Here is a 24,575-nt window from a genome sequence, read left to right as displayed (position 1 = left end):
AGCTCGAGAGTTCCTGACTGCTCCAGTCTACCAGTTATTGTTAGTCAGTTTTACTCTCCATCTTCTTTGCAGATACATCTTTGGATTAGTTGTTTGGTCAGTAGTGATCCCCAGAGTTGCTGCTCTGGTGTCTCTGCATGATATTTGCATGACAGTTGTCAAATAAAACTTCATTAGCAGTAAATTAAGTTGTAGTAGTTAATTTAGTTTGGAGAAAGGCAAAATGACCCATATGAAGGATGAAAAAAATACCTTGCTTGAGGATGTGTAGGTGGGACATGCAAGAAATCACACTTTTTCTCAGCTAATGGGAAATCTTCTGGATGGATTATTTTGTCTGTAGCTTCGTTTTCCTGTGGGAGTTAATACCATAAATTCTGGCCATAATTCTTCCTAAGAATGTAAGATCTGCCTTTAACTGTCTCGTCCATTACTGCCAGCAGTTCCTGCCCCTGTGTAGTTTAAAAGACAGTGAGGTGATTGGGCGCAGTGGCTCACACCTGTAATCCTAGCACTTTGGGAGGCCGAGGCGGGCAGATTGCCTGAGCTCAGTAGTTCAAGACCAGCCTGGCCAACATGGTGAAACCCCGTCTCTACTAAAATACAAAAAATTAGCCGAGCATGGCGGCGTGCCTGTAATCCCAGCTACTTGGGAGGCTGAGACAGGAAAATTGCTTGAACCTGGGGAGGCAGAGGTTGCAGTGAGCTGAGATCACACCACTGCACTCCAGCCTGGGCCACAGAGCAAGACTCCATCTCAAAAAAAAAAAAAAAACAAAAAACAGTGAGGTAGCTGGGCGCGGTGGCTCATACATGTAATCCCAGCACTTTGGGAGGCCGAGGCGGGTGGATCACCTGAGGTCAAGAGTTCAAGACCAGCCTGGCCAATGTGGTGAAACTCCATCTCTACTAAAAATTCAAAAATTAGCTGGGCATAGTGGCGGGCGCCTGTAATCCCAGCTACTTTGGGAGGTTGAGGTAGGAGAATTGCTTGAATCCAGGAGATGGAGGTTGCAGTGTGCTGAGATCGCGCCAGTGCACTCCAGCCTGGGAGACAGAGCAAGGCTCCATCTCAAAAAAAAAAGACAGTAGATGTGGGAGATGATCTCCAGTGGTGGAGACGATCTCCAGTGATAACAACATCCCTGTGGGATAGTTGCTATGGTGCTGTCATTATGATTAGTGTTTTGCATTCTTGGCTTTCCTGTTTGCTTCCTGTCATGGATAAGTTAGTCATGTGAGGTTATGAATAATGTTCTTCCATTTTACTAATTGTAAAAAAAAAAGTGCTGAAAACTCAGGGATCCTTACATTTCCCATGACACATTTATGTTTTATTTTTTCTGTAGTAATGGAACGGCGGTATCCCAAGGAGGTCCAGGACCTGTATGAAACAATGAGGCGATTTGCAAGAATTGTGGGGCCAATGGAACATGACAAATTCATTGAAAGCCATGCATGTAGGTGGTTTTTGAGCCTTGAGCAGTATTTGTGTGTGTATATTTATATAAATAGGAGAGATAATGATGTGTTTTATGTGAAGTTCTATAAATAAATAAATGGATATTTCTCTCTTTGTTCCCCTGTATTACCATGAGACAAATTTGGGACTGTGGGGGTGGCAGAAGAGAGGTTAAACAGCCCTAATGACTTCCCCCATTGCCCCAGATAAACAATAATTTAGTAGTTTTTCTCCCTACTTTGTATCATGGGAACTTTCAAATATATATAAAAGTAGAGATAATAATATGATGAACTCCCGTGTGTGTATCATCCAGCTTCAGCAGTTTTCAACACATGGCCAGTCTGGTTTCATCTTTACCACTCACTCTTCCCTCCTGCCCTCAACTGGATTATTCTGAAGCAAATCCCAGACATCATTTTATTTTGTTCATAAATATTTTAGTATTAAAAGTAGTTTTAAAAATGAAGACAGAGATGGATAGCTTGTGGAGATAGTACTTCCATCGATCTCTTGCCTTTCTGTGGTATTTCTGTGAGAGCTCTACCTAGTTACCATTTGATTTTTCACTATAAAAAATAAAAAGTTGTTATGAGGCTGGGCGTGGTGGCTCACACCTGTAATCCCAGCACTTTGGGAGGCTGAGGCAAGAGGATTGCTTGAGTCGAGGAGTTCGAGACCAATCTGGGCAACATAGTAAAACTCCATCTCTACAAAAATACAAAAATTAGCCAGGCATGGTAGTGCACACCTGTAGTCTCAGCTACTTTGGAGGCTGAGGTGGGAGGATTGCTTGAACCTGGGTAGCGGAGGTTGCGGTGAGCTGAGATCACACCACTGCACTCCAGCCTGAGCGACAGAGTGAGACCCTGTTTCAAAACAAAAAACAATATGTTGGTATGGCAGTAAGGCCTAGATTGTTAAAATAATATGGACTCTGGCTTATTCTGTACCTTTCATCATGACATTTGTGTATGTGGCCTCTAAGTTTAGTTCTGGGAAGGTACTCTACTAAGGCCCTTATTCTCATCATGAAAATATTTCTTACATAGCATTGCAGACATTTATCTGAGCCAGGTTGGTTGTCCTCACCAAACACCTTGTTTGGTTAGCATTCTTTGTGTGGTTTGTACCAGGTGACTGATCCTTTACTTCCTGTCCCAGTTTGGGACACACCCCTGGTTTATGTGTCACTCCAAAGAATTACACCCCATGGATTGTCCAGGTTCTTCCTTCATTCTCTGTTTCAAAAGCAGCCAAATTAGAATGATTTGTAGAACTTTTAACAGAAGATAGTTAGAGCAGGGAAACTTGGTTGTTAAAAAAATTATATTTTGCCCGGTGCGGTGGCTCATTCCTATAATGCCAGCACTTTGGGAGGCTGAGGCGGCTGGATCACCTGAGGTCAGGAATTCGAGACCAACCTGGCCAACATGGCAAAACCCCATCTCTACTAAAAATACAAAAATTAGCCGGGTGTGGTGGTGGATGCCTGTAATCCCAGCTACTCAGGACGCTGAGGCAGGGGGAATTGCTTGAACCCGGGAGGTGGAGGTTGCAGTGAGCCGAGATCATGCCATTGCACTCCAGCCTGGGCGACAGAGCGAGACTCTGTCTCAAAAAAAGAAAAAAAATTGTTACTTTTGTAGACAAATGAATTCAACCATTTCACTAAGTTTTCTAGAAGACCGTTCCAGCTGCTGCCTCTGGAGACAGCAGCTGGAAGACAGCTGAAGTATTTCCTCAGCTCTTGGGTAAAATTTCTAATGAGAAGTTACCAACAAGTAAGATTCTCCAAATGAACTTGCCTAGTCTTATAAGGCAGAATTAATGAAAATGCTCAATAGCAAAAGTGCTCACTAATGTTGCTTTTATTTTTGTAATTTTTTCCTTCATTCCTTTTGGGGAAAACAGTGGAATTTGAACTCCGAAGGGAAATCAAGAGGCTCCAAGAATACAGGACAGCAGGCATTACCAATTTTTGTAGTAAGTATGCTTCAGCTACATACCGTACCTGAGGGCAAGTATCTTCCAAACACACAGAGGAAGTCTCTGAGTTGCTGTGAATTTTTTTTAAAAAAACAAGTTTTCCTTTACCAGAATGCTTTAAATCTTTCCAGTAAAGTTTTGACTATTTAATCCCTATAAATACCTTTATATAGATTATCTTTGGTAAAATAAAAGTTGTGAGACAAAGGAAAGAGAGGTGCTGCTTTAGATTTAGGATTCTGCCGAGGCTCTTTAAAAAAAGAGAATCTTGGGCTGGGTGCAGTGGCTCACACCTGTAATCCCAGCACTTTGGGAGGCCAAGGCAGGTGGGTCACTTGAGTCCAGGAGTTTGAGACCAGCCTGACCAACATGGTGAAACCCTGTCTCTATTAAAAATAAAAAAATTAGCCAGGTGTTGTGGTGCACATGTTTAATCCCAACTACTCGGGAGGCTGAGGCACAAGAATCGCTTGAACCTGAGAAGCAGTGGTTGTAGTGAGCCAAGATCATGCCACTGTACTCCAGCCTGGGCGGCAGAGGGAGATTCTGTTTCAAAAAAAAAAAGGAATTTTATATTTTAGGTGTGTCACCCTTTTCAAATTTAATGATACATGGTCTTAGAATTTTTATAAAATAATGAAGCTTCAACTCGCTTCAGGTGCTTGCATCCCAGTTACTTGGCGTAGTGACAATAATTATATTATTAGCAGCTAACATCTATCAGATATTTACCATGTACCAGTCTCTATGCTAACCATTTCACTTGGATCAAGTCACTGAATTCTCATGACAAACTTATAAAGTACCATTACTTCCATTTAGTGAAGAAATTAAGGTATAAAGAGGTTACAGAGCTAGTTTAGCTAGTTAGCACTAGAACCAGGTCATAAGAGATAGTGTATTATAGTAGTTAAGAGCTTGGGCCTAGACTTAAAAAGCTTGAGTATAAATTTTGGCTCTCCAGCTTGCCAGCTCTGCGATGTGATTCTATCCAAATTTTTCTTTCCTTTTTTTTTTTTCCGTAGAGACTGGGTCTTGCTATGTTGCCCAGGCTGGTCTCAAACTCCTGGCCTCAAGCAGTCCTTCCACCTTGGCCTCTCAGAGTGCTGGGATTACAGGTGTGAGCAACTGTACCTGGCCTCTATTCAAGTTTTAATTTTCTAAGGTTTTTAGAGTTAGTGTAAAGATTTAATTAGAGATACTGCATATAAGCATAGCACAGTATCTGGCACACAATAATTCCTCAATAAATGGCAGTTTCTATTGTTTTGCTGTCATTGTTGAAATGATCTTTAGCATTCCCTCCTTCTTCCTATTTGAAGTTTTTGTGATTATTGACAGCTGTCACCTACTATCTATAAGAAATAGTTGGCTTCTTTTTTTTTTTTTTTTTTTTTTTGAGACGGAGTCTGGCTCTGTTGCACAGGCTGGAGTTCAGTGGTGCCATCTTGGTTCACCACAACCTCTGCCTTCTAGGTTCAAGTGATTCTCCTGCCTCAGCCTCCTGAGTAGCTGGGACTACAGTCACGCGCCACCATACCCGGCTAATTTTTTTTTTTGTATTTTTAGTAGAGAGGGAGTTTCTCCATGTTGGTCAGGCTGATCTTGAATTCCTGACCTCAGGTGATCCGCCCACCTCAGCCTCCCAAAGTGCTGGGATTGCAGGTGTGAGCCACCACGCCCAGCAATAGTTGGCTTCTTAACACAGCCCTGTGGGTGCAACATAGCCTTATGGATGTAAGTTCAGCCTAGTATGATGGTTCTTTAACAGTGGAAACCATTTTTGAAATTAAATTTTGTGTGGAGCCCCAATCTACAAATAAGATAAAAGTGGGCCGGGCGCGGTGGCTCACACCTGTAATCCCAGCACTTTGGGAGGCCGAGGTGGGCTGATCACCTGAGGTCCAGAGTTCAAGACCAGCCTGACCAACATGGAGAAACCCCGTGTCTACTAAAAATACAAAATTAGCCGGGCATGGTGGTGCGTGCCTGTAATCCCAGCTACTCCGGAGGCTGAGGCAGGAGAATGGTTTGAACCCGGGAGGTGGAGGTTGCTGTGAGCCAAGATCGCGCCATTGCACTCCAGCCTGGGCAACAAGAGTGAAACTTCGTCTCAAAAAAAAAAGATAAAAGTGGAATTACTTTGGTTGAACTTTAATGGTTCAATTTATGTGTAGAGCCCAGGACCCGCCAGTATCTGGCAGTGCCCTTTCTCTTTACATTAACCTCTAAGATACTCCTGTGGTATCCTGGGGCTCTGTGGAACCTAGTTTGAATTTTGAAACCCACTGGTGCAGTATTTTGGAATCTGTGATCCTTTGTTTACATGTAGAAAACACCACGCAGCTCTTCTGTTTAGCAAGATGCATATAGAGACTCTGATAACTAATTTTGGTGTCCTGATATTGGCTGCCTCTGAGAAATATGGAGAAGAGGTACTACATGTCAAAGAGAACTCTTTTTGTAATTCTGATTGTTTTTTAAGGAAAGGCATAGGCTTTCCTTAAAAGTCACTTGTGTGACTTTGAAAAAATTTATAAAAATAGAAAAAGCAGGAAGCAAATATGACTATAGTAAAAGTTGGTTACTTTTTGAGAGTGGAAATATGAGCAATTCTTACTTTCTTTGTATTTTTCTGTTGGTTTTTTTCTCCCAAATTTCTTACAGATAGAAAAGGAATACAAATATTTAATATTTAATACTTAGTATTAAGAAAAGGATTTCAGACTAGGGAAAATCTACTTGGGTCTTGGAGAAATAATTGCAAAAGCAGTTTCGCAAAGGGAACAGACTTTAAGAACAAAACCCAAAACCAGTTTCTTGGTCAGTTAGGAAGCCCTTCAGTTCTGCTGCATTGTCATCGTGGTCATTGTGTTTTCTTTTTTTTTTCTTTCTTTCTTTCTTTTATTTATTTATTTTTATTATTATTATACTTTAAGTTTTAGGGTACATGTGCACAATGTGCAAGTTAGTTACATATGTATACATGTGCCATGCTGGTGTGCTGCACCCATTGGTCATTGTGTTTTCTTATACCCCCAGGTGCCAGAACCTACGATCACCTCAAGAAGACACGGGAGGAAGAGCGCCTTAAACGCACTATGCTCTCAGAAGTTCTCCAGTATATCCAGGACAGTAGTGCTTGCCAGCAGTGGCTCCGCCGGCAAGCTGACATGTGAGTAATTACTCCAGGGTGAAGGAGGCATTCTTTCTGGGATGCCTTGGCCTTCACATGTATTTCTGGGCACCCTAGATGGCAGAGTAATAATAATTGAGTAGCTAGAAGAATTCAGAAATATTTTAGCAGTCCATCTCAGAAACGGTGCCATACTGACAGTTTTGAGAAACAACTGACCTCCTAGAATCATACTTTACTACTTTGATCTTATTTTTTAAAATTAGTGTATTTTCCCCCAGCCTTCTACCCATGACTTCAACTCTCTCTTCATACCTAGATTTTCACTGGAGAATCATGTTTGTATCCCTTCCCCTTGAGTGGTGTTAGTGGTGTTCTAGATTATAAGCTCTTCTTAACAAATCTGAGGAATTTTTCTTCCTCAGAACAGATTTTCTTTCTTGCTCAATACAGTAAGATATCTGTAAAACACAGTTCAGTCTATCTCATTACACTTCTTCGAGGTGACCTAGCTGATAAATGGCACCCAGTCTCACCGGGGCTTTTGGAAATCACCTTGTTTGATATGACCTAAGTTTAAATTCCTCTTCTTCGTTGTAGTGATTCCGGCCTGAGTCCTTCCATTCCAATGGCTTCGAATTCAGGTAATTATTTCTCAGGCCAGAACAAGTCTTAATTGTGAAGTTTGCATCGTAGGGGTTATAGTGGCCCAGCAATCTTCCTTCCTCTGTGGTGTCAGGGTGCTTAGGCAGAGTAACAGTAATCAAGTGTTAGCCCAATATATAAACATCAGTATGTTTTCAGAATCTTCATGGCCAGACAGAGACTATCCTCAGAGTGAGAGCATAGAGTAGAGAGAGTATAGAGACAGGGGAAAAAAGAACTTCAGAGAGGTAACTTCTTTATTTTACCAATGTTCGTGAGCAGTTAGTTTACTGCAATTGTGTCTACCACTAATTTTGAGACTTATTTCACAGGAGATAAATTAAAAGCTTTTTATTTTATTATTTTTTATTTATTTACTTATTTTTTGAGACAGAGTCTCGGTCTGTCGCCCAGGCTGGAGTGCAGTGGTGTGATCTCGGCTCACTGCAACCTCCGCCTCCCAGGTTCAAGTGATTCTTCTGCCCCAGCCTCCCGAATAGCTGGGATTACAGGCACGCACCACCACGCCTGGCTAAGTTTTGTATTTTTGGTAGAAACGGTTTTGCCATGTTGGCCAGGCTGGTCTCGAACTCCTGACCTCAAGTGATCCACCCACCACGGCCTCCCAAAGTACTGGAATTACAGGCGTGAGCCACCGTGCCCAGCCTAAGCTTTTTATTTTTATATAACATGAGCAAAGAAGCATGTTACTTGCCAGAAACATAAGGATTTCTAAGTTGGAGACCTAAAGTATTTCTATTTCTTCGTTTTACCTCTTTGAGTATGTCCTATTTTGAGATTAGTATATAGAGCAAGATTAAGCCATATGCTATCTGATGATCCTTGGTGATTGGTAATCGATGACTGGGAATTTGGGGAGGTATGTCTCAGTAGATTCAGAATCTGGGTCTCAGATTTGTCCGTGTTAGGGACTTTTTTTTTTTTTTGAGTGGAGTCTTGCTCTGTCACCCAGGCTGGAGTGCAGTGACGCGATCTTGGCTCACTGCAACCTCTGCCTTCCGGGTTCAAGCGATTCTCCTGCCTCAGCCTCCCAAGTAGCTGGGATTAGAGGTGCCTGCCACTTTGCCCAGCTGATTTTTGTACTTTCAGTAGAGATGGGGTTTCGCCATGTTGGCCAGGCTGGTCTCGAACTCCTGACCTCTGGTGATCTGCCTGCCTCGGCCTCCCAAAGTGCTGGGATTACAGGCGTGAGCCACTGCGCCTGGTCACTGTAGGGACTTTTTTTTTTTCCCCCATTTATTCCTTTATTTCAAGTAATTTTTTCTTAATATGGAAGGAAGAAAAAGGTAGTGTTTTAGGGGAGTGGCCAAGACAGTGAAATCAAAGTTTTATTTTGTAAGTTTCTTATTGCCAACACTCTACCCCCAAAATCTAAATACAACTAAGTTAATACTGGCCAATTAAAATGAAGGAACTGGGCCAGGTGCAGTGGCTCATGCCTGTAATCCCAGCACTTTGGGAGGCTGAGGCGGGCAGATCACCTGAGGTTGGGAGTTCGAGACCAGCCTGACCAACGTGGTGAAACCCCATCTCTCCTGAAAAAAAAATATATATAAAAATTAGCTGGGTGTGGTGGTACACATCTGTAATCCCAGTTACTCCGGAGGCTGAGGCAGGAGAATCGCTTGAATCCGGGAGGCAGAGGTTTCAGAAGTGAGCCAAGATCGTGCCATTGCACTCCAGCCTGGGTGACAGTAAGACTGTCTCAAAAAATAAATTAATTAATTAAATGAAGGAACTGGCTAACATGATCATAGATTTTTGTTCTCTGTACCGTCTGCACTGACTTGTTCATTGTTTCTTTTTTCTTTTTTTGTGAGACAGGGTCTCCCTCTACTATCCAGGCTGGAGTGCAGTGTGTGATCATGGCTCACTGCAGCCTCAAACTCCCAGGCCTAAGTGATCCTCCCAATTCAGCTCCTGAGTAGCTGGGGCTACAGGCGAATGCCACCAAACCTGGAGATTTTTTTTTTTTTTGGTAGAGACAAGGTCTTACTATATCACCCAGGTTGGTCTTGAACTCCTGGGCTCAAGTGATCCTCCTGTTTCAGCCTCCCAAAGTGCTGAGATTACAGGTGTGAGCCTCTGTACCCGGCCTCTTGTTCGTTGTTTGTTCCTAGCCTGTGTTAGCCTTTCTCACCCCTTATATTTAGGCTGAGGAGATCTCTTGCTCTCCTTTATATTCTGAGTTCTTAAGGCATCTATGTATTGGAAGCCTGGCATCTTTGATTGTAGCCTAGACTCTGGTGACTTTTGTGAGGAACCAAATGGTTTTATCTCCCTTTTTGAGGATTTGGAATAATCCCTTATGCCTTTTGTTGATATAACAGAGAAGCCTGTTTTCCACCAGAGGAGCTTGTAACAGTCCCTCCCCTTTCTCTGCCCCACTTGAAAAGCAACCTCTATAAAACTTCGACATTTTCTTTGCTTAACTCAGTCTATCCATTCCCAGCTGAATACCAATCCCTAATACACATTCAAAACAAAACCAAAAAAGTTTTGCTCATCAAGCTTCCCCTCCTGGCCAGTGACTTGGGTTTCTTTCTCAGGTGTGTGAGTTAACCTCAGCCCCTGCTTTGCCATATAATGGCTCATTGTTCCTGTTTGTGGATCTTGCAGGTAAACAGGGCTACTTTGGAAGGAACAGATATTCCCTCACATAATAAAAAAGAAGGGCCTTTTGCTGGCCTAACAGTCTTTCTTTGATCTGAAGGCACACAGTACTTGGTTAATTACCATGTTTGCCTTGTACTGCTGGCCGAGTGGCAAGGATTAGGGAATGTCTGTTCTGCAGTTATTATTTCCATTCATCAGCTGTCAAAGCAGGCATTGTGTGACTTTTCTTAACTGGATGACATCTGGGCATCAGATTTTAGAGTCTCCTACATGGTTAGGAAGAAATAGGTGATAGTCGGGCATGGTGGCATATGCCTGTCTTCCCAGGTAGTTGGGAGGCTGAGGCAGAAGGATCACTTGAGCCAGGGAGATTGAGGCTATAGTGAGCTATGATCGCAACACTGCACTCCAGCCTGGGCAACAGAGTGAGACCCTGTCTCAAAAATAATAAGAGATAACTACTGTGGTGAGTAGTTACATTTGATGCTAAGGTATGTGTGACTGTATGTGTATTTTAGCAGATTGTGGGTAATTCATGTCCCCTGAATATGTAATTCATTTTTATTTTCAAGTGAATGTTCGGGTGCCCACGTTGTTAGCTAAACAGGCCTGAGGGAATAGGACAGGATTTCCTAAGCTGGATATAGTGATCCTATACCTAGCTGGCCTGGCTGCACTGAACTTTTTAATACTTTACACCTGAGAAATTGTCGCTCCTATTAAATCTATGCTGTTTCCTTTCTCTGTCTATAGGTAGACGGAGTGCACCACCCTTGAACCTCACTGGCCTCCCTGGCACAGAGAAGCTGAATGAAAAAGAAAAGGAGGTAACAAAAGGGACGGGGCTGGGAGAAAGAGAATAGGGGCTGATTATTCATTGAGTTGTCATTAAAAATCCATTACAGGGTCAAACCCCTTTTGTTTCATTCATCTAACTTATATGCACAGCTTTGGTGAATCCTAGAAGTCCAAGAGCTAAAGTGCCGTTTGTGGCAGATCTCAGAGAATTGCTTACCTTGTCACCCTACCACCATTCCTCTTTTGGGGAAAGCACATGTGGTGTGTAGATTACATAATACTAGCAACTATCATCTATTGAGCACTTACCATGTGCTACTTTACTAAGTGCTTTATGTAAATAAAATTAATTTTTTGTAAACCTAAAGTAACTTATACATGAAAATAGGTATTTCCTATCAGAATGGCTGCCTTGAAAAGTTCTATACTTATTCCAACAACATAATCATTATTTAAAACATTTTTGTAAATTGTCTCCAGAGCATGTTTATAAACATAAGGAAAAGATTTTTACATCACATATAGTCATGTTAATTTTAATTTTAAAAATTATTATTATTTTATTTTTATTTATTTATTTTTTTTTTGAGACGGAGACTTGCCCTGTCGCCCAGGCTGGAGTGCAGTGACGCGATCACAGCTCACTGCAGCCTCCACCTCCCAGGTTCAAGCGATTCTTCCGCCTCAGCTTCCCGAGTAGCCGGGACTGGACTACAGGCGCGTGCCACCACGCCTGGCTAATTTTTGTAGTTTTTAGTAGAGACGGGGTTTCACCATGTTGGCCAGGCTGATCTTGAACTCCTGACATGATCCATACACTTCAGCCTCCCAAAGTGCTGGGATTACAGGCATGAGCCACCTCGCCCAGGCTATTTTTTTTTTTTTTTTTTTGAGACAGTCTTGCTCCGTCACCCAGGCTGGAGTGCAGTGGCGTGATCTCGGCTCACTGCAACCTCTGCCTCCCAGGTTCAAACGATTCTCCTGCCCCTGAGTAGCTGGGACTACAGGCGCATACCACCACACCCGGCTAATTTTTGTATTTTTAGTAGAGACGGGGGTTTCACCGTGTTAGCCAGGCTGGTCTCGAACTCCTGACTTCAGGTGATCCACTCACACCAGCTCCCAAAGTGCTGGGATTATAGATGTGAGCCACTGCACCAGGCCTGATTTAAAAAATTATGTGACCTACTTTTTCCAATTGCAATCATCAGACATGTCTTCATATTGATTTTATCTGTTTTTAAAATTTAAAGCCAGCCTCATAAGAGTCATCATGAGGAGTTTTCAGAAAACTGTGTCACATCTCTGAAGTCTGTTCCTCTTTTGGAGGAGTTCCTCTTTTGCTCCTCATATGCTCCTTTTATAATTCCCAAGGTCAGTTCCCCATCTCCCACCATATATCATTAGTTCAGTTCAGATAATACGGAAGGGTCATAGTGTAGGGGATAGTGTTAGTCTTATTTTATCCATCAGGAACAGTAACGATTAGTTTGGGAGTGGAAGGAAATGTAGTATCTATGTATTGCTGAAGAAGGTCATAGGTCAGCCTGATTCAAATATTGAATGGCCTGGAATTTCAAGCTTTTTTTATCCTTACCCACATAATGGTGACCTCAGATTCCTCATTGCTGGATAATGTGGCAATTTTCTAGATTTTTAGCAGTTAAAGTTACCTCCTCTTAGCAAGGTCTCTTTATCTCCTGTCCCTTTGAAGTAGGAAATGTAATCCCCAAAGCAGGGACTACTGCTTTATACTGACACTAAAAACAATGTGATGCAGCCTTGAGAATCCAAGTGTCTATGCGTCCTGCCCCCACTGTGCCCCATGGCTCTTCCCTGACCATTGGTGCTGGGACTGTACCTGGGCATTTAGTGTTTGACTCCTGAAAGAGCCAGGGTGCTCCTCAGGAGCACATATTTGTAATCCCTAACAAACCCAGGCCCCTGAGCCAGCTGGCACGTGCTAAAGGCTCTTCTAGCATCACACCCTGGCTTTCTCTTCCTGGGTGTGTCCTTAGGGAGTGTTCTCTCCAGAGAGGAAGAGACTAAATGGAATGTAGTCCAGCCACCCATCAGCTCCTATAAATAGTTGGAGGTTGATGTCACTTTAAAAAAATTTTTTGCTATACCTGCTGGATTAAATTACGAAAATGACAGATGTTAATGTTTATTAAATTTGCCATGTCTTGCAGCTCTGTCAGATGGTGAGGTTGGTCCCTGGAGCCTATTTAGAATACAAATCTGCTCTATTGAACGAATGTAACAAGCAAGGAGGCTTAAGACTGGCGCAGGCAAGAGCACTCATCAAGATAGATGTGAACAAAACCCGGAAAATCTATGATTTCCTCATCCGAGAAGGATACATCACTAAAGGCTAAGGCTCCAAGGGCTTGGGATCAGAAGTCAGAAGTTTGGAATGTGGTGGGTCAAAGGACAGTGTGGGTGGGCATTCTGGAGAGTTGTTTTTCAGCTGAATTCTCATGGTGAAAAGAGGGGAAAGGACAAAGGAAACCTTAAGTTGTATTAAGTCTACTTTCTTCTCCATCCTGCTTTAAAACGCTCCTGTTGTTGGTATTGTGCTGCAGAGTTGTGTGCTACATAAGCTATTATTAAATGTGAGTGGGCATTCATTCCTAACACCTCTTGTAACTAAAAGAACCATAGTACCTCACATCACAGTGCTGGTAGAAATAGAACTAAACCACAGTCTGTAGTCCCAGGAGTCCAGCTCAGATCCTTATATTGCGAGGTAAGTTTGCTGATTATCTGCCTTGCCTTCAAACACTACAGACAGATTTAAAATAAAGAGAAAGGTTTTAGAGCATAAGACAGCTCTTGTCGAAGGATTTTTTAAGCTGACACCTTTTTTGTTTTGTTTTGTTTTGTTTTTGAGACAGAGTTTGCTCTTGTCCTCCAGGCTGGAGTGTGATGGCAAGATCTCAGCTCACTGCAACCTCTGCCTCCCGGGTTCAAGTGATTCTCCTGCCTCAGCCTCCTGAATAGCTGGGACTACAGGTGTCCACCACTACGCCTGGCTAATTTTGTATTTTTAGTAGAGACAGGGTTTTGTCATGTTGGCCAGGCTGGTCGCAAACTCCTGACCTCAGGTGATCTGCCCGCCTCAGCCTCCCAAACTACTAGAATTACAGGTGTGAGCCATCACGCCCAGCCTAAGCTGACAACTTTTATGGGTAAAGGGGAAGAAAATATCCTTATGATGGTCTTATCCCAAACTGCATCTTTAACTTCGGCCAGGCAAGGTGGCTCGCCTGTAATCCCAGCACTTTGGGAGGCTAAGGTGGGCGGATCACGAGGTCAGGAGTTCAAGACCAGCCTGACCAACATGGTGAAACCGTCTCTACTAAAAATACAAAAATTAGCTGGGTGTGGTGGCGCATGCCTGTAATCCCAGCTACTCAGGAGGCTGAGGCAGGAGAATTGCTTGAACCCAGGAGGTGGAGGTTGCAGCGAGCCGAGATCGCACCACTGTGCTCCAGCCTGGGCGACAGAGTGAGACTCTGTCTCAAAAAAAAAAAAAAAAAAAAAAAAAAACTTTAATGTCTGGCTTTGTACTTTGCAGTCTGCCTGTCTAATCTGCAGTAGTCTTTTGAGGAGGTGGCACCGGATATAACATGTCTCTGTTATTTTTAGAATTAATTAAAATGTTTTGCTATTTAATTTGTGGGTGTGTCAAATATTCTGGTAACTGAAGCACACTTAAGGTGTTGGATGCCCGCCTCATCACGCTGCACTGTCTGCTGTCATATGTGTCCTGAACTCACCCTGTTTTTGCCCTGGGTTTCCCAGGATACCAAGCCCCTGAGGATGGAGATGATGCAACAAACCTCAGCTTTGCTTGGATTGAGACTTGAACCCTATTTCTCAATGATGAAAGGCTAGCCTGCAATAAAAGCTGCTTTTAAAACAGAAGTAAAGCAGCTTTATATATGGGACTCACTAGATATGAGGGTAAGTAGCCCCACCACATGTAAAACTTGGTCCTCAAACCCTTCTGCAGAATAAGAAGCCAAACTTATGGTTATCTTGTTTCTGTTAGAAACAAAGTTGTATATAGAAATAACTTCATCAGAATCTACACAAATCACATCGAATAGCTGACTGTTTAATTCCTTCTGCATTCAAATATCTAATTAAAATATTGTGTGCTTTGTTGGAAGCATCTGCTCCAACTTTTGACTGTTGTAAATATGCATGCAGGTGGGAAGGGATTCATCTAAGGGATGAGAAATGAAAAAGACACTCTCAGGACCTGAGGGAATTCAGATAGAGGACTTCGATTTTTTAAAAAGAATGACGTGAAAATGATCTGTTTTCCTTGTATAGTCATATCTCATAGAAAACATTTTACCACTACCATCACCCCTAGTTGGTTGTGAAGTGATTGCCTCTTATCCCTGAAAGGAAACTCCTGTTCTGAAAAGTTGGGATGCATTAGACACCAGTGTTAGGTGATGTCTGTTGTAGTCTGAAGAGTCCTTAACCTTGATTAAGGAAGGCTTCCTGGGAGAGGTGGGCTTTTGGGGCAATTATATGATAGAGAAGAGAGAGAAAAATGGCAGATGGAAGTGGGAGACAGTTCCACACACGGGGTGGAGAATGATGTGGAGGCAGCAGTGGGTGTAAGGACAATGGTGCCAAGAGATTTATTTGGCTAGAACACAAGGGGCAGCTGGGTAGTTAGGAGTGGGAGGATGGTAGGACAGTCTGACAGAAACCTTGGAAACAGTTGAACTCTGAAAAGCTGATGGGAAATCAGTAGATTTCATGAGGAAAATGGCATGGTTGAAAATAGTAATAGAAAAATAAGACCGAAGTTTTAAATGACTGGATTTTCGAAAGTAGGATTATTATTTCTTTGGTATACCCAACTTTGCAAAGATACGTAGCATTGCATCCTTCCTCTTTGCTTCTAGACAGGGTTGGCCATAAACCAACTACACTGATAGAGGTCTCTCCAGATTGTCTCAGGAGAGAGAGAGTTTACCCTGAAACTTAATGACATGAATAAGACCTGTTTACTGAAATTTTTATTGCAATTTAACGTTAAAAGTTTCCACTGGAGTTTTATGCATATTTTTCTCTCTAAGTGGTGGGAAATAAAGAACAAATCTCTTTCCATGTAATGACTCTTCTCTGTGCTCAAAGACCAAGAAAGACTCTGTCTCTTGAGATACCAATTAATACTAAATATTCACGGTTTATCTTTTCCTGGGTCCCAGTTTCTTTCCTTTTATTGTTAACCATCTTCACTTCCCCTGCTTTTAAAAATCTGAACTCAGTTAAGCAACCAGTCATTGAAATCTTCCTCAGCTGGGGGTTAGCTGGAAAAGGGAGAAAACCAATGGCATTCATCAATAGCAACAAAATCCCAGTTTGTAAGTCATTCTAGCTTTAGGAAATATGTAGGTATGTAACAAGAGAAAAACTCTCCATTGAAGAATCAGAGGCCACATTACACAGCAGTTTGGGAAAACTCACTCATAAATATGTATGAGTTTTATTATTTCTTTGGTAAACCCAACTTTGCAAAGCTTTACGCCTAGAATCCCTCCAAAAAACACTTTTTCACCCATCTTTAAGCAAACAGTGGTACTATATTCTCAACAGCATTCTGGGGAACTTCACCCATTCATTTTTAAGGATATCTTTGTGGACACCTTCTAAATATACATTGCATTATTCTTGACAACACAAAAGGGTTTTCTGTATCTTACATGCATCTAGCTTTTTGTTTGAATTTCTAAAAATTATATTTAAATAAAAGTTTGATTCAAGAGATACTGCTGATCTGGAAGCTTTGCTTTCCTTTCCAACGTGCTTAGCCAAATGCAGCTAACCTTTCCCACATCTGCCAGAAAGGACCATCTTTGGAACACCAGGACACTGCCATGTCTGTGGCCTTGCATAGAAGAGTTGGCCAAGCTAAAAGATTTCTTTTTAATCAGACACAGGCTGGGTGCAGTGGCTCATGCCTGTAATCCCAGCACTTTGGGTGGCTGAAGTGGGAGAATCACTTGAAGCCAGGAGTTTGAGACCAGGCTGGACAACACAGCAAGACCCCCATCTCTATATTAAAAAAGAAAGAAAGAATGCTGGGTGTGGTGGCTCACGCTTTTTGTCCTAGCTACTTGGAAGGCTAAGGCAGGAGGATTACTTGGGCCTGGGTAGTTAAGGCTGCAGTAAGCCATGATTGTGCTACTGTAATGTAGCCTGAGTGACAGGGCAAGACCCTGTCTCTACCAAAAAAAAAAAAAAAAAGACGATACCTAGTCCTTTTGAGCCAAATGTAAGTGAAACAGAACAAGAGCAGGGTCACAGCAGCCTGAATAGTAATAGTCCTGCTGACATAGGCACTTGATTTGGGAGTGAGAACAGTAGTGAAGAGCTTTTAGGCAGGTGGCTCAGGCCTGTAATCCCAGCACTTTGGAAGGATGAGGTGGGCGGATCACTTGAGATCAGAAGCTCAAGACTAGCCTGGCCAACATAGTGAATCCTCGTCTCTACTAAACATACAAAAATTACCCAGGCGTGCTGGTTCACGCCTATAATCCCAGCCTCAGGGAGGCTGAGGCAGTAGAATCACTTGAACCCAGGAGGCAGAGGTTGCAGTGAGCTGAGAGTGCGCCACTGCACTCCAGCCTGGGCAACAGAACAAGACTGTCAAAAAAAAAAAAAAAAAAAAAGTGAGGAGCTTTTAACTTAGGAATTTGGAAACTAAGTAGCCAGTCCTTGAGGTGTGCATCAGAACTGACGTGTTAGTATGCTGTGTTTGAGGAGGGAAAAATGAAGTTTCTGAGAGGTATGGAAAACCAGTTTCTTTGTCTAATGGCAGGGAGTTCTTTTTCTGTTGTTTGTTGCCTTGGCTTCCAGCAGTTAAGGTGTACTGCAATCAAACTGCCCTTTGATTTGATTGACTAAGCTACAAATCAGAGACATTATTTAAGGGAAAGATGAATGTCGTGCATCTGCCATTACAATTCCTTTGTCACTTGAGTAGCTTATGCATTGTGTCCTAGGCCCCCTTCCCTGTTGACAGTAGAAATAAGGAAATGGAGATAGCACAGGAAATTACAACTAAAAGGTTCAAACCCCTGAAAACTACAAAAAATTTATTTCATAGATGTAGCCCTGAAGGTCACTGTACTTACCCTTGTCTTTGAAAACCCTGTAGTTAAATTTTGCCAGCCCAGACTTGGGCTGGATAATTGAGTCTGATGCACCTATTTTCTACGTTAGAGCACCGGAATGGATTTTTGTGGCACCAAACTAATCATTTGGTTGAATTAACCCCCTCTTCTTAACCAAGCAATACTTTTTTCATCTTGGTCTGGTCTCCCCTGAGGCTGTGGGTGGCAAAAAGCTTCCAGGTAGCTTATAATAATCCTGCCTTGGTCCAGAGTTGTGTTGAACAGAATCAGCATCTTAGGAAATATGGAAAGGAGAAGGCCTCACAGTTGTTTTAAGAAACCAGCACTTTCTTAAGCAGAAATGCTGAATGCTGCCATCAAATCACCCTTATTCAGTGAACTGACAGCCAAGTGCCAACTCATGACACTTCTAACATCTCTCCTCTTGTTGGAAAGCTAGCTGCCGAGTATACTCCCCATTTCTGAAATTGTTCGCAATGACCTAAGACTTTCTTCCTATTGAACAATATATAACTATTGATTTGGATCCTTCCCTCGCCCCTCACCTTTCATTATCATCATTTAGGGAATTCCTTTAAAACCGAAAAACATATTAAGAAGTTAAAAATCAATGGAGGGCAGGCGTGGTGACTCACACCTGTAATCCCAGCACTTTGAGAGGCTGAGCTCAGTGGGTGGATCACTTGAGGTCAGGAGTTCGAGACCAACCTCGTCAACATGTTGAGACCCCCGTCTCTACTAAAAATACAAAAATTAGCCGGGCGTGGTGGTGCATGCCTGTAATCCCAGCTATGGGAGGCTGAGGCAGGAGAATCGCTTGAACCCAGGAGGTGGAGGTTGCAGTGAGCCGAGATCGCACCACTGCACTACAGCCTGGGCAACAGAGTAAGACTGTCTTAACAAAAAAAAAAAAAAAAAAAAAGGAATTTGGGTTGTGGGCTCTTAATCACTTCTGATACAGTTACTACCAGAGATAGCTAACTCCTGGACCGAGGGAGAGAATAGAGCATTTGCCCAATCGATGTCCCCCTATAAGAAAACTGATGTTTTTATTTCAGTTTCTAATCTTATTTCAGTTTCTAATCTTTAGGAAGCTGTCAAAGATGAAAAGGCCAATTTTTGGGGTAATTTAATAGCTTTTCCCAAAAATTATTGAAAAAGCGCAAAAAGTTCAGAAATGCCTTGAAGACTCTAGCTGAGATGGATGGATTGATTTGAACTTAGTAGCAAACGAGACAACAGGATTCCGACCCTGAGATCATGGTTATTTGCTTTGGAGAGATGGGGTAACAGCTTTTCCACACAATATCCTACTAGGAACCTCTTTTTAGCCTTTTTAAGGGCAAACTGCAGCTGATAAAGCCACTGCAGTGGAGGCAGAAGCATTTAAGCTCTAGCCACAGACAGGTGATAGGAATGTCAACCTCACCTGGCTGTCAACCCAACAGGAAAATCTTGGCCTTGTTCTGGGCATGCATAGCTTCAGATTCAGGACACCTGTCAGATCTAAGATGGGCATGGGTTTTAATTTCATTTAATTTCAACTTCCAGTGATACAAATGGCAGATGCAAAGTGAAATGCTTTTGAGAGCAAAGTCTCCCAGGGGTGCCTCTGCCCGCCCCCAGCGACTGTGGAAAAGAAGGCGTTTGTGGGAGAGAAGGGTGGCTATAGACGTCATTGCATCATCCAGATCCCAGCTGTGACCTGGCTCAGAGTTTTCCAGTTAAAAATAACCATGGCTTACAATTGGGGGAAAAGAGTAAACTGTTCCATCTCCATGGAAACTAGGAGTGTGTGTGTTGGGGGGTGGGGGGAAGACAAGCTACAGATTTCTAGCACATTTGGCAAGATGGGGTGGATGTAGGGACCAGAAGCTTAGAGGCCCTCTGGTGAAAGTTGATACCCCTATTTAGCATCCAAGATGTGGCCAGACACTGCTCCAGGGCTCTGGAGACACTGCATCAAGGATTTGTTTACAACGATATGTACATCTTGGGTCTGGTGAAGAAATAATTTGGGTCTTCTGACTTCCTGTAACAGATTTGCTACTATTTGGCAAAGCAAAGAGCAGATGAGCAAGACTGTAGGTTAGATGTTGCCTTTTAACCAATCTGGGAACTTCCGTTACCTTTCCATTCACATTCTGTTTCTTAGCATATTCAGCACACCTTCATTTGCATATTCAGTAGTTTGGTTATGATACATGTAGTAGTTTATAACTAGAGGAGAAGTCTCCAGGTTTTTTGGGCTGGTTTGGAAATTTACTCCGCTTCAGTAAGACCAGGTTTTCTTCTTTGTTCCATGAGCTTATGCAAAGCATCATTCATTAGCTTGTTTGTCTTTAAAGGTAGGTCTCTTATCATTTCTGGTATACTTACTACCAGAGATAACTAACTCCTGAGGGGAGAATAGTTCACTTACCCTTTTTAAAAAGGTCTCTAAAATTTTCTTTTCTTCAAATACATTCAGTTGTAAACAAAATCGTTTTAAACACTTATTTTATTTTATTTTTTTTGAGACGGAGTCTCGCTCTGTCACCCAGGCTGGAGTGCAGTGGCGCAATCTCAGCTCACTGCAACCTCTGCCTCCCGGATTCAAGCAATTCTCCTGTCTCAGCCTTCTGAGTAGCTGGGACTACAGGTGTCTGCCACCATGCCCGGCTAATTTTTATATTTTTAGTAGAGATAGGGTTTCACCTTGTTGGTCAGGCTGGTCTCGAACTCCTGACCTCAGGTGATCCACCTGCCTCAGCCTCCCAAAGTGCTAGGATTACAGGCGTGAGCCACTGCACCCAGCCATTTGTTTATTTTTTGAGATGGAGTCTCACTGTGTCACCCAGGCTGGAGTTGCAGTGGTGTGATCTCGGCTCACTGAAACCTCTTCCTCCCTGGTTCAAGCAATTCTCCTGCCTCAACTTCCCGAGTAGCTGGGATTACAGGCGCACACCACCACGCGCAGCTAATTTTTGTATCTTTAGTAGAGACAGGATTTCACCATGTTGGGTCAGGCTGGTCTCCATCTCCTGACCGCAAGTGATCCACTTGCTTCAGCCTCCCAGAGTGCTAGGATTTCAGGCGGGAGCCACCTCGCCCCACCAAAACACCCATTTTAAAATTAAGATTTATAGAGCAGGCTGGGCACAGTGGCTCATGCCTGTAATCCCGGCTACTCGGGAGGCTGAGGCAGGAGAATCGCTTGAACCCGGGAGTTGGAGGTTGCAGTGAGCCGAGATCGCGCCATTGCACTCCTGCTTGGGCAACAAGAGTGAAGCTCCGTCTCAAAAAAAAAAAAAATTTATAGAGCAAATAACTGAGGAAGAAGTAGGGATTGTTGACATTACTGGCCCTCTACAGCTAAATGCTTTCTTGTTTACCTGCCTGGTGTACTGAAAAGATCTGAGCACTAATCCCTGTTCTGGTATTTAATAGTAATGCAACCTTGGGCTGTTTCTTAATCCTTCATGTCTAAAGTGTGGTTGGTAATACCTACCTGACTGGGTTGATGAAGATTAAATGGGCCGGGTGTGGTGGCTTACGCCTGTAATCCCAGCACTTTGGGAGGCCAAGGCGGGTGAATCGCCTGAGCTCAGGAGTTTTTTTTTTCTTTTTGAGACGGAGTCTCGCTCTGTCGCCCAGGCTGGAGTGCAGTGGTGCGATCTCTGCTCACTGCAAGCTCTGCCTCCTGGGTTCACGCCATTCTCCTGCCCCAGCCTCCCGAGTAGCTGGGACTACAGGCGACTGCCACCACGCCCGGCTAAATTTTTTTTTTTTTTTGTATTTTTAGTAGAGACGGGGTTTCACATTAGCCAGGATGGTCTCGATCTCCTGACCTTGTGATCCGCCCACCTCGGCCTCCCAAAGTGCTGGGATTACAGGCATGAGCCACCGCGCCCGGCCTGAGCTCAGGAGTTTTTGAGACCACCCTGGGCAACATGTGAAACCCTGTCTCTACTAAAATACAAAAAATTAGCTGGGCTTGGTGGCGCACGCCTGTGGTCCTAGCTACTCGCACCATAGCACTCCAACTTGGGCTACAGAGTGAGACTCCATCTCAAAAAAACAAAAACAAAAAAAACAAAAGATTAAATGGGTTAAGGTATATAACACACCTGGTGCCTCCCTTCCTTTTCTTTTCCCACTGAGCCTTTTCCCACTGAGCAGTCAGGTATGAGCAAGTACATGATTTTCCTGTACCACCCAATTCACATCATGCAAAAGTCTCACAGAGGGACATGAAGATCTGCAAGAACAAATGTTAAAACAGACAGATGTGCATTTTACAAGGATGTTGTTTATCTTGAAATTCTCATCACTGCATCATTGCTACTGCCCAAGGGTTGAATTAAGGGCAAAACATTTCAGAGACAGATTTGAAATTACCTAATTATCCTAGACATGTTGTAATGTTCCCTTTGATCATGCCTGGCTCAAAAAGCTTGATGTCAGGTTACAGAACTGTATGCATACTTTGATTGTAATTGTGTTAACAAAAGTAGAAAATCTTGCATACAATCAAGACCAGAAAGAAATCCAGATGCTAATTGTTGTTTTGTTAAGTAATAAAATTATGGTGAGCAATGCTTTTTCTCTCCTTTTTGCTTTTTTTTTTTTTTCTTATTTGTAATGTGACAATTCTTTATTACTTGGAAAGTACATTTTATGAGAACTGTGAAAACTCGAAAGTAGAAGTTCAAAGTATTTTACATTTAATAACATCTAGCTAATCCTTATGATATCTAGATAAGGTGCTACTTTACATCTTATGAAATAGCACAAGCCTTAGGCAAACTTCTGTAGTAGAAGAAATGTGTTCTGAGACTTCTGAGACTTCTATCCTGCTAGTTTTTAAGAAATCTTTTCTCCCAGAAACCTGGTGTCCAGTGTCCCTCTCAAATCTGCCAAAGGACAGTAGCTTAAAGATTTACTTATCTCAGGGGAGTTGCATTTTTATAGCCATCAATGGCATATAATTTGGAATTACAGGCACAGGCAAGCAGGCCTTCCGAATCTTTGTGAGCCACAAGACCCGATGGCACCCTGAAGTCAAAATTCTGTAGACTGGGAGCCTTGTTAACCTCTGTTCCTCAATTCTGACAGATCAAAGCTGTTGCTAATTTGTTAACCAGAGGCAATGGTACAAATGGAAGATGCAACTATTCATTCTGAGGGACCCATAAAAGTCTTGATTAATCTAAGGAGCAGTCATTGCTCAAGCAGTTAAGGAGAATGTTTTTGGAAAGGCAGACATCAGAAGCTAAGCAGAGTACAAATTTCCACCCTCTACTTACTGTGTTAATCGTATCAGCTCTCACTCTTCGTAGATGCTGCCCTGCTCGAAAGCACTGCTTATTTAGCTGGGAGTCAGGAGAACCCAAACCCTACCTGGGCATAGACAAATTGTAATTTTATAGCAGACAGCCTTTAAAATGTTTCTACATCCACAATAGTTGACACTGCCAGGCGCAGTGGCTCATGCCTCTAATCCCAGCACTATGGGAGGCTGAGGCGGGAGGACTGCTTGAGCCTAGGAGTTCGAGACCAGCCTGGGCAACATATTATTTAAAGAGACCAGGTCTCTTTAGTAATAACAAGGCCAGGTGCGGTGGCTCACGTCTGTAACCTCAGGGGGCATCACCTGAGGTCGGGAGTTCAAGACCAGCCTAACCAACATGGAGAAACCCTGTGTCTACTAAAAACACAAAATTAGCCAGGCGTGGTGGCGCGTGCCTGTAATCCCAGCTACTCGGGAGGCTGAGGCAGGAGAATCACTTGAACCCGGGAGACGGAGGTTGCACTGGGCCGAGATTGTGCCATTGCACTCCAGTCTAGGCAACAAGAGTGAAACTCCGTCCCCCCCAAAATAATAAAAACTAATTAATTAGCCAGGCGTGGTGGCATGCCTGTAGTCCCAGCTACTTGGGAAGCTGAAGTGGGAGGACCACCTGAGCCTGGGAAGTGGAGGCTTCAGTGAGCCATGATTGCACCACTACACTCCATCCTGAAGCCTACTTAAAAAAAAAAACAGAAGAAAAATTGACATCTGTAAAAAAACTCACATACTTACAGTCTAGAAATGTGCTGTCCAGTAAGGTAGCCACTAGCCACATGTGGCTATCTAAATTTACTAAAATAAAATTTTAGATTCACTTCCTTAGTTACACTAGCCACATTTCAAGTGTTCAGTAGCCACATGAGGCTAGTGGCTACTGTACTGGATAGTGGTGATACAGAACATGTCCATCATCACACAAAGTTCTACTGGACAGTGCTGGTCCAGAAGAGAATACCTTCAAATTGCATTTTTGGTAGAGGCATGTATAAGCCCGCACTTCCACATTCTGTAAAGGCATAAAGCGCCTCCCTACCCCTGGGCATGTCTGTACAGTCATTAAATGGTCTGACTTCAGCACTTCTTTCTACTTAATCTCTAAATCTCTAAATCTTGACACGCACATCGCACACAACACAAACTCTATTTTAGCCTACCTCCCTCCTCTTCACTGACTCTTCATGGTAGGTTTAGTTCTCATAATCCATGAAAATGCCTAGCTCCTTGTCACTAGAGCTTGTTTTGGAAACCTGCCTACAGTGTAACAAGCTGGAATGTGAAGAGGGATGCATCTATCTGTGCTGCTGAGTCATTGAGTTGACTGAAGCTTCAAGGACTAGGGGGTGCTGAGCAGAAATGAAAACACACAATCCTTTCTGTTAGAGATTTGCTCTTTTCGTATTGGCATGT

General features: G+C 42.9%; 2 protein-coding genes and 1 long non-coding RNA gene across 15 annotated transcripts in view; 2 read left to right on the top strand and 1 right to left on the bottom strand.

The window, feature by feature from the left end:
• TADA2A (transcriptional adaptor 2A) overlaps positions 1-15,806 on the top strand; it is a 73,922-nt gene extending 58,116 nt beyond the window's left edge. For 10 of the 13 annotated variants that reach the window (XM_024235504.3, XM_054536776.2, XM_003778800.5 and 7 more), the window contains 6 exons: positions 1,350-1,460; positions 3,377-3,448; positions 6,494-6,626; positions 7,188-7,231; positions 10,623-10,696; positions 12,860-15,806. In XM_024235504.3, the coding sequence (XP_024091272.2) occupies positions 1,350-1,460; positions 3,377-3,448; positions 6,494-6,626; positions 7,188-7,231; positions 10,623-10,696; positions 12,860-13,045 (620 nt within the window). In that variant the 3' untranslated portion in view covers positions 13,046-15,806. The remainder of the gene's footprint in view (positions 1-1,349; positions 1,461-3,376; positions 3,449-6,493; positions 6,627-7,187; positions 7,232-10,622; positions 10,697-12,859) is intronic. The other 3 variants (XM_063718691.1, XM_009251552.4, XM_063718690.1) reach the window with 1 other exon arrangement.
• DUSP14 (dual specificity phosphatase 14) overlaps positions 14,512-24,575 on the top strand; it is a 35,200-nt gene continuing 25,136 nt past the window's right edge. The window contains exon 1 of the mRNA XM_063718695.1: positions 14,512-14,636. The gene's annotated coding sequence lies outside the window, so the exon portion shown is untranslated. The remainder of the gene's footprint in view (positions 14,637-24,575) is intronic.
• On the bottom strand, positions 15,778-24,558 carry LOC129051360 (uncharacterized). The gene is made up of 4 exons (XR_010138275.1): positions 24,323-24,558; positions 23,125-23,218; positions 21,946-22,076; positions 15,778-16,009 (listed from the first exon to the last, which is right to left on the bottom strand). It is a non-coding gene; the product is annotated as an uncharacterized LOC129051360 (long non-coding RNA).

The sequence above is a fragment of the Pongo abelii genome, chromosome 19, assembly GCF_028885655.2.
Source record: "Pongo abelii isolate AG06213 chromosome 19, NHGRI_mPonAbe1-v2.0_pri, whole genome shotgun sequence".
In the NCBI taxonomy this organism is placed as follows: domain Eukaryota; kingdom Metazoa; phylum Chordata; class Mammalia; order Primates; family Hominidae; genus Pongo; species Pongo abelii.
This window is presented reverse-complemented; position numbering and strand designations above follow the sequence as displayed.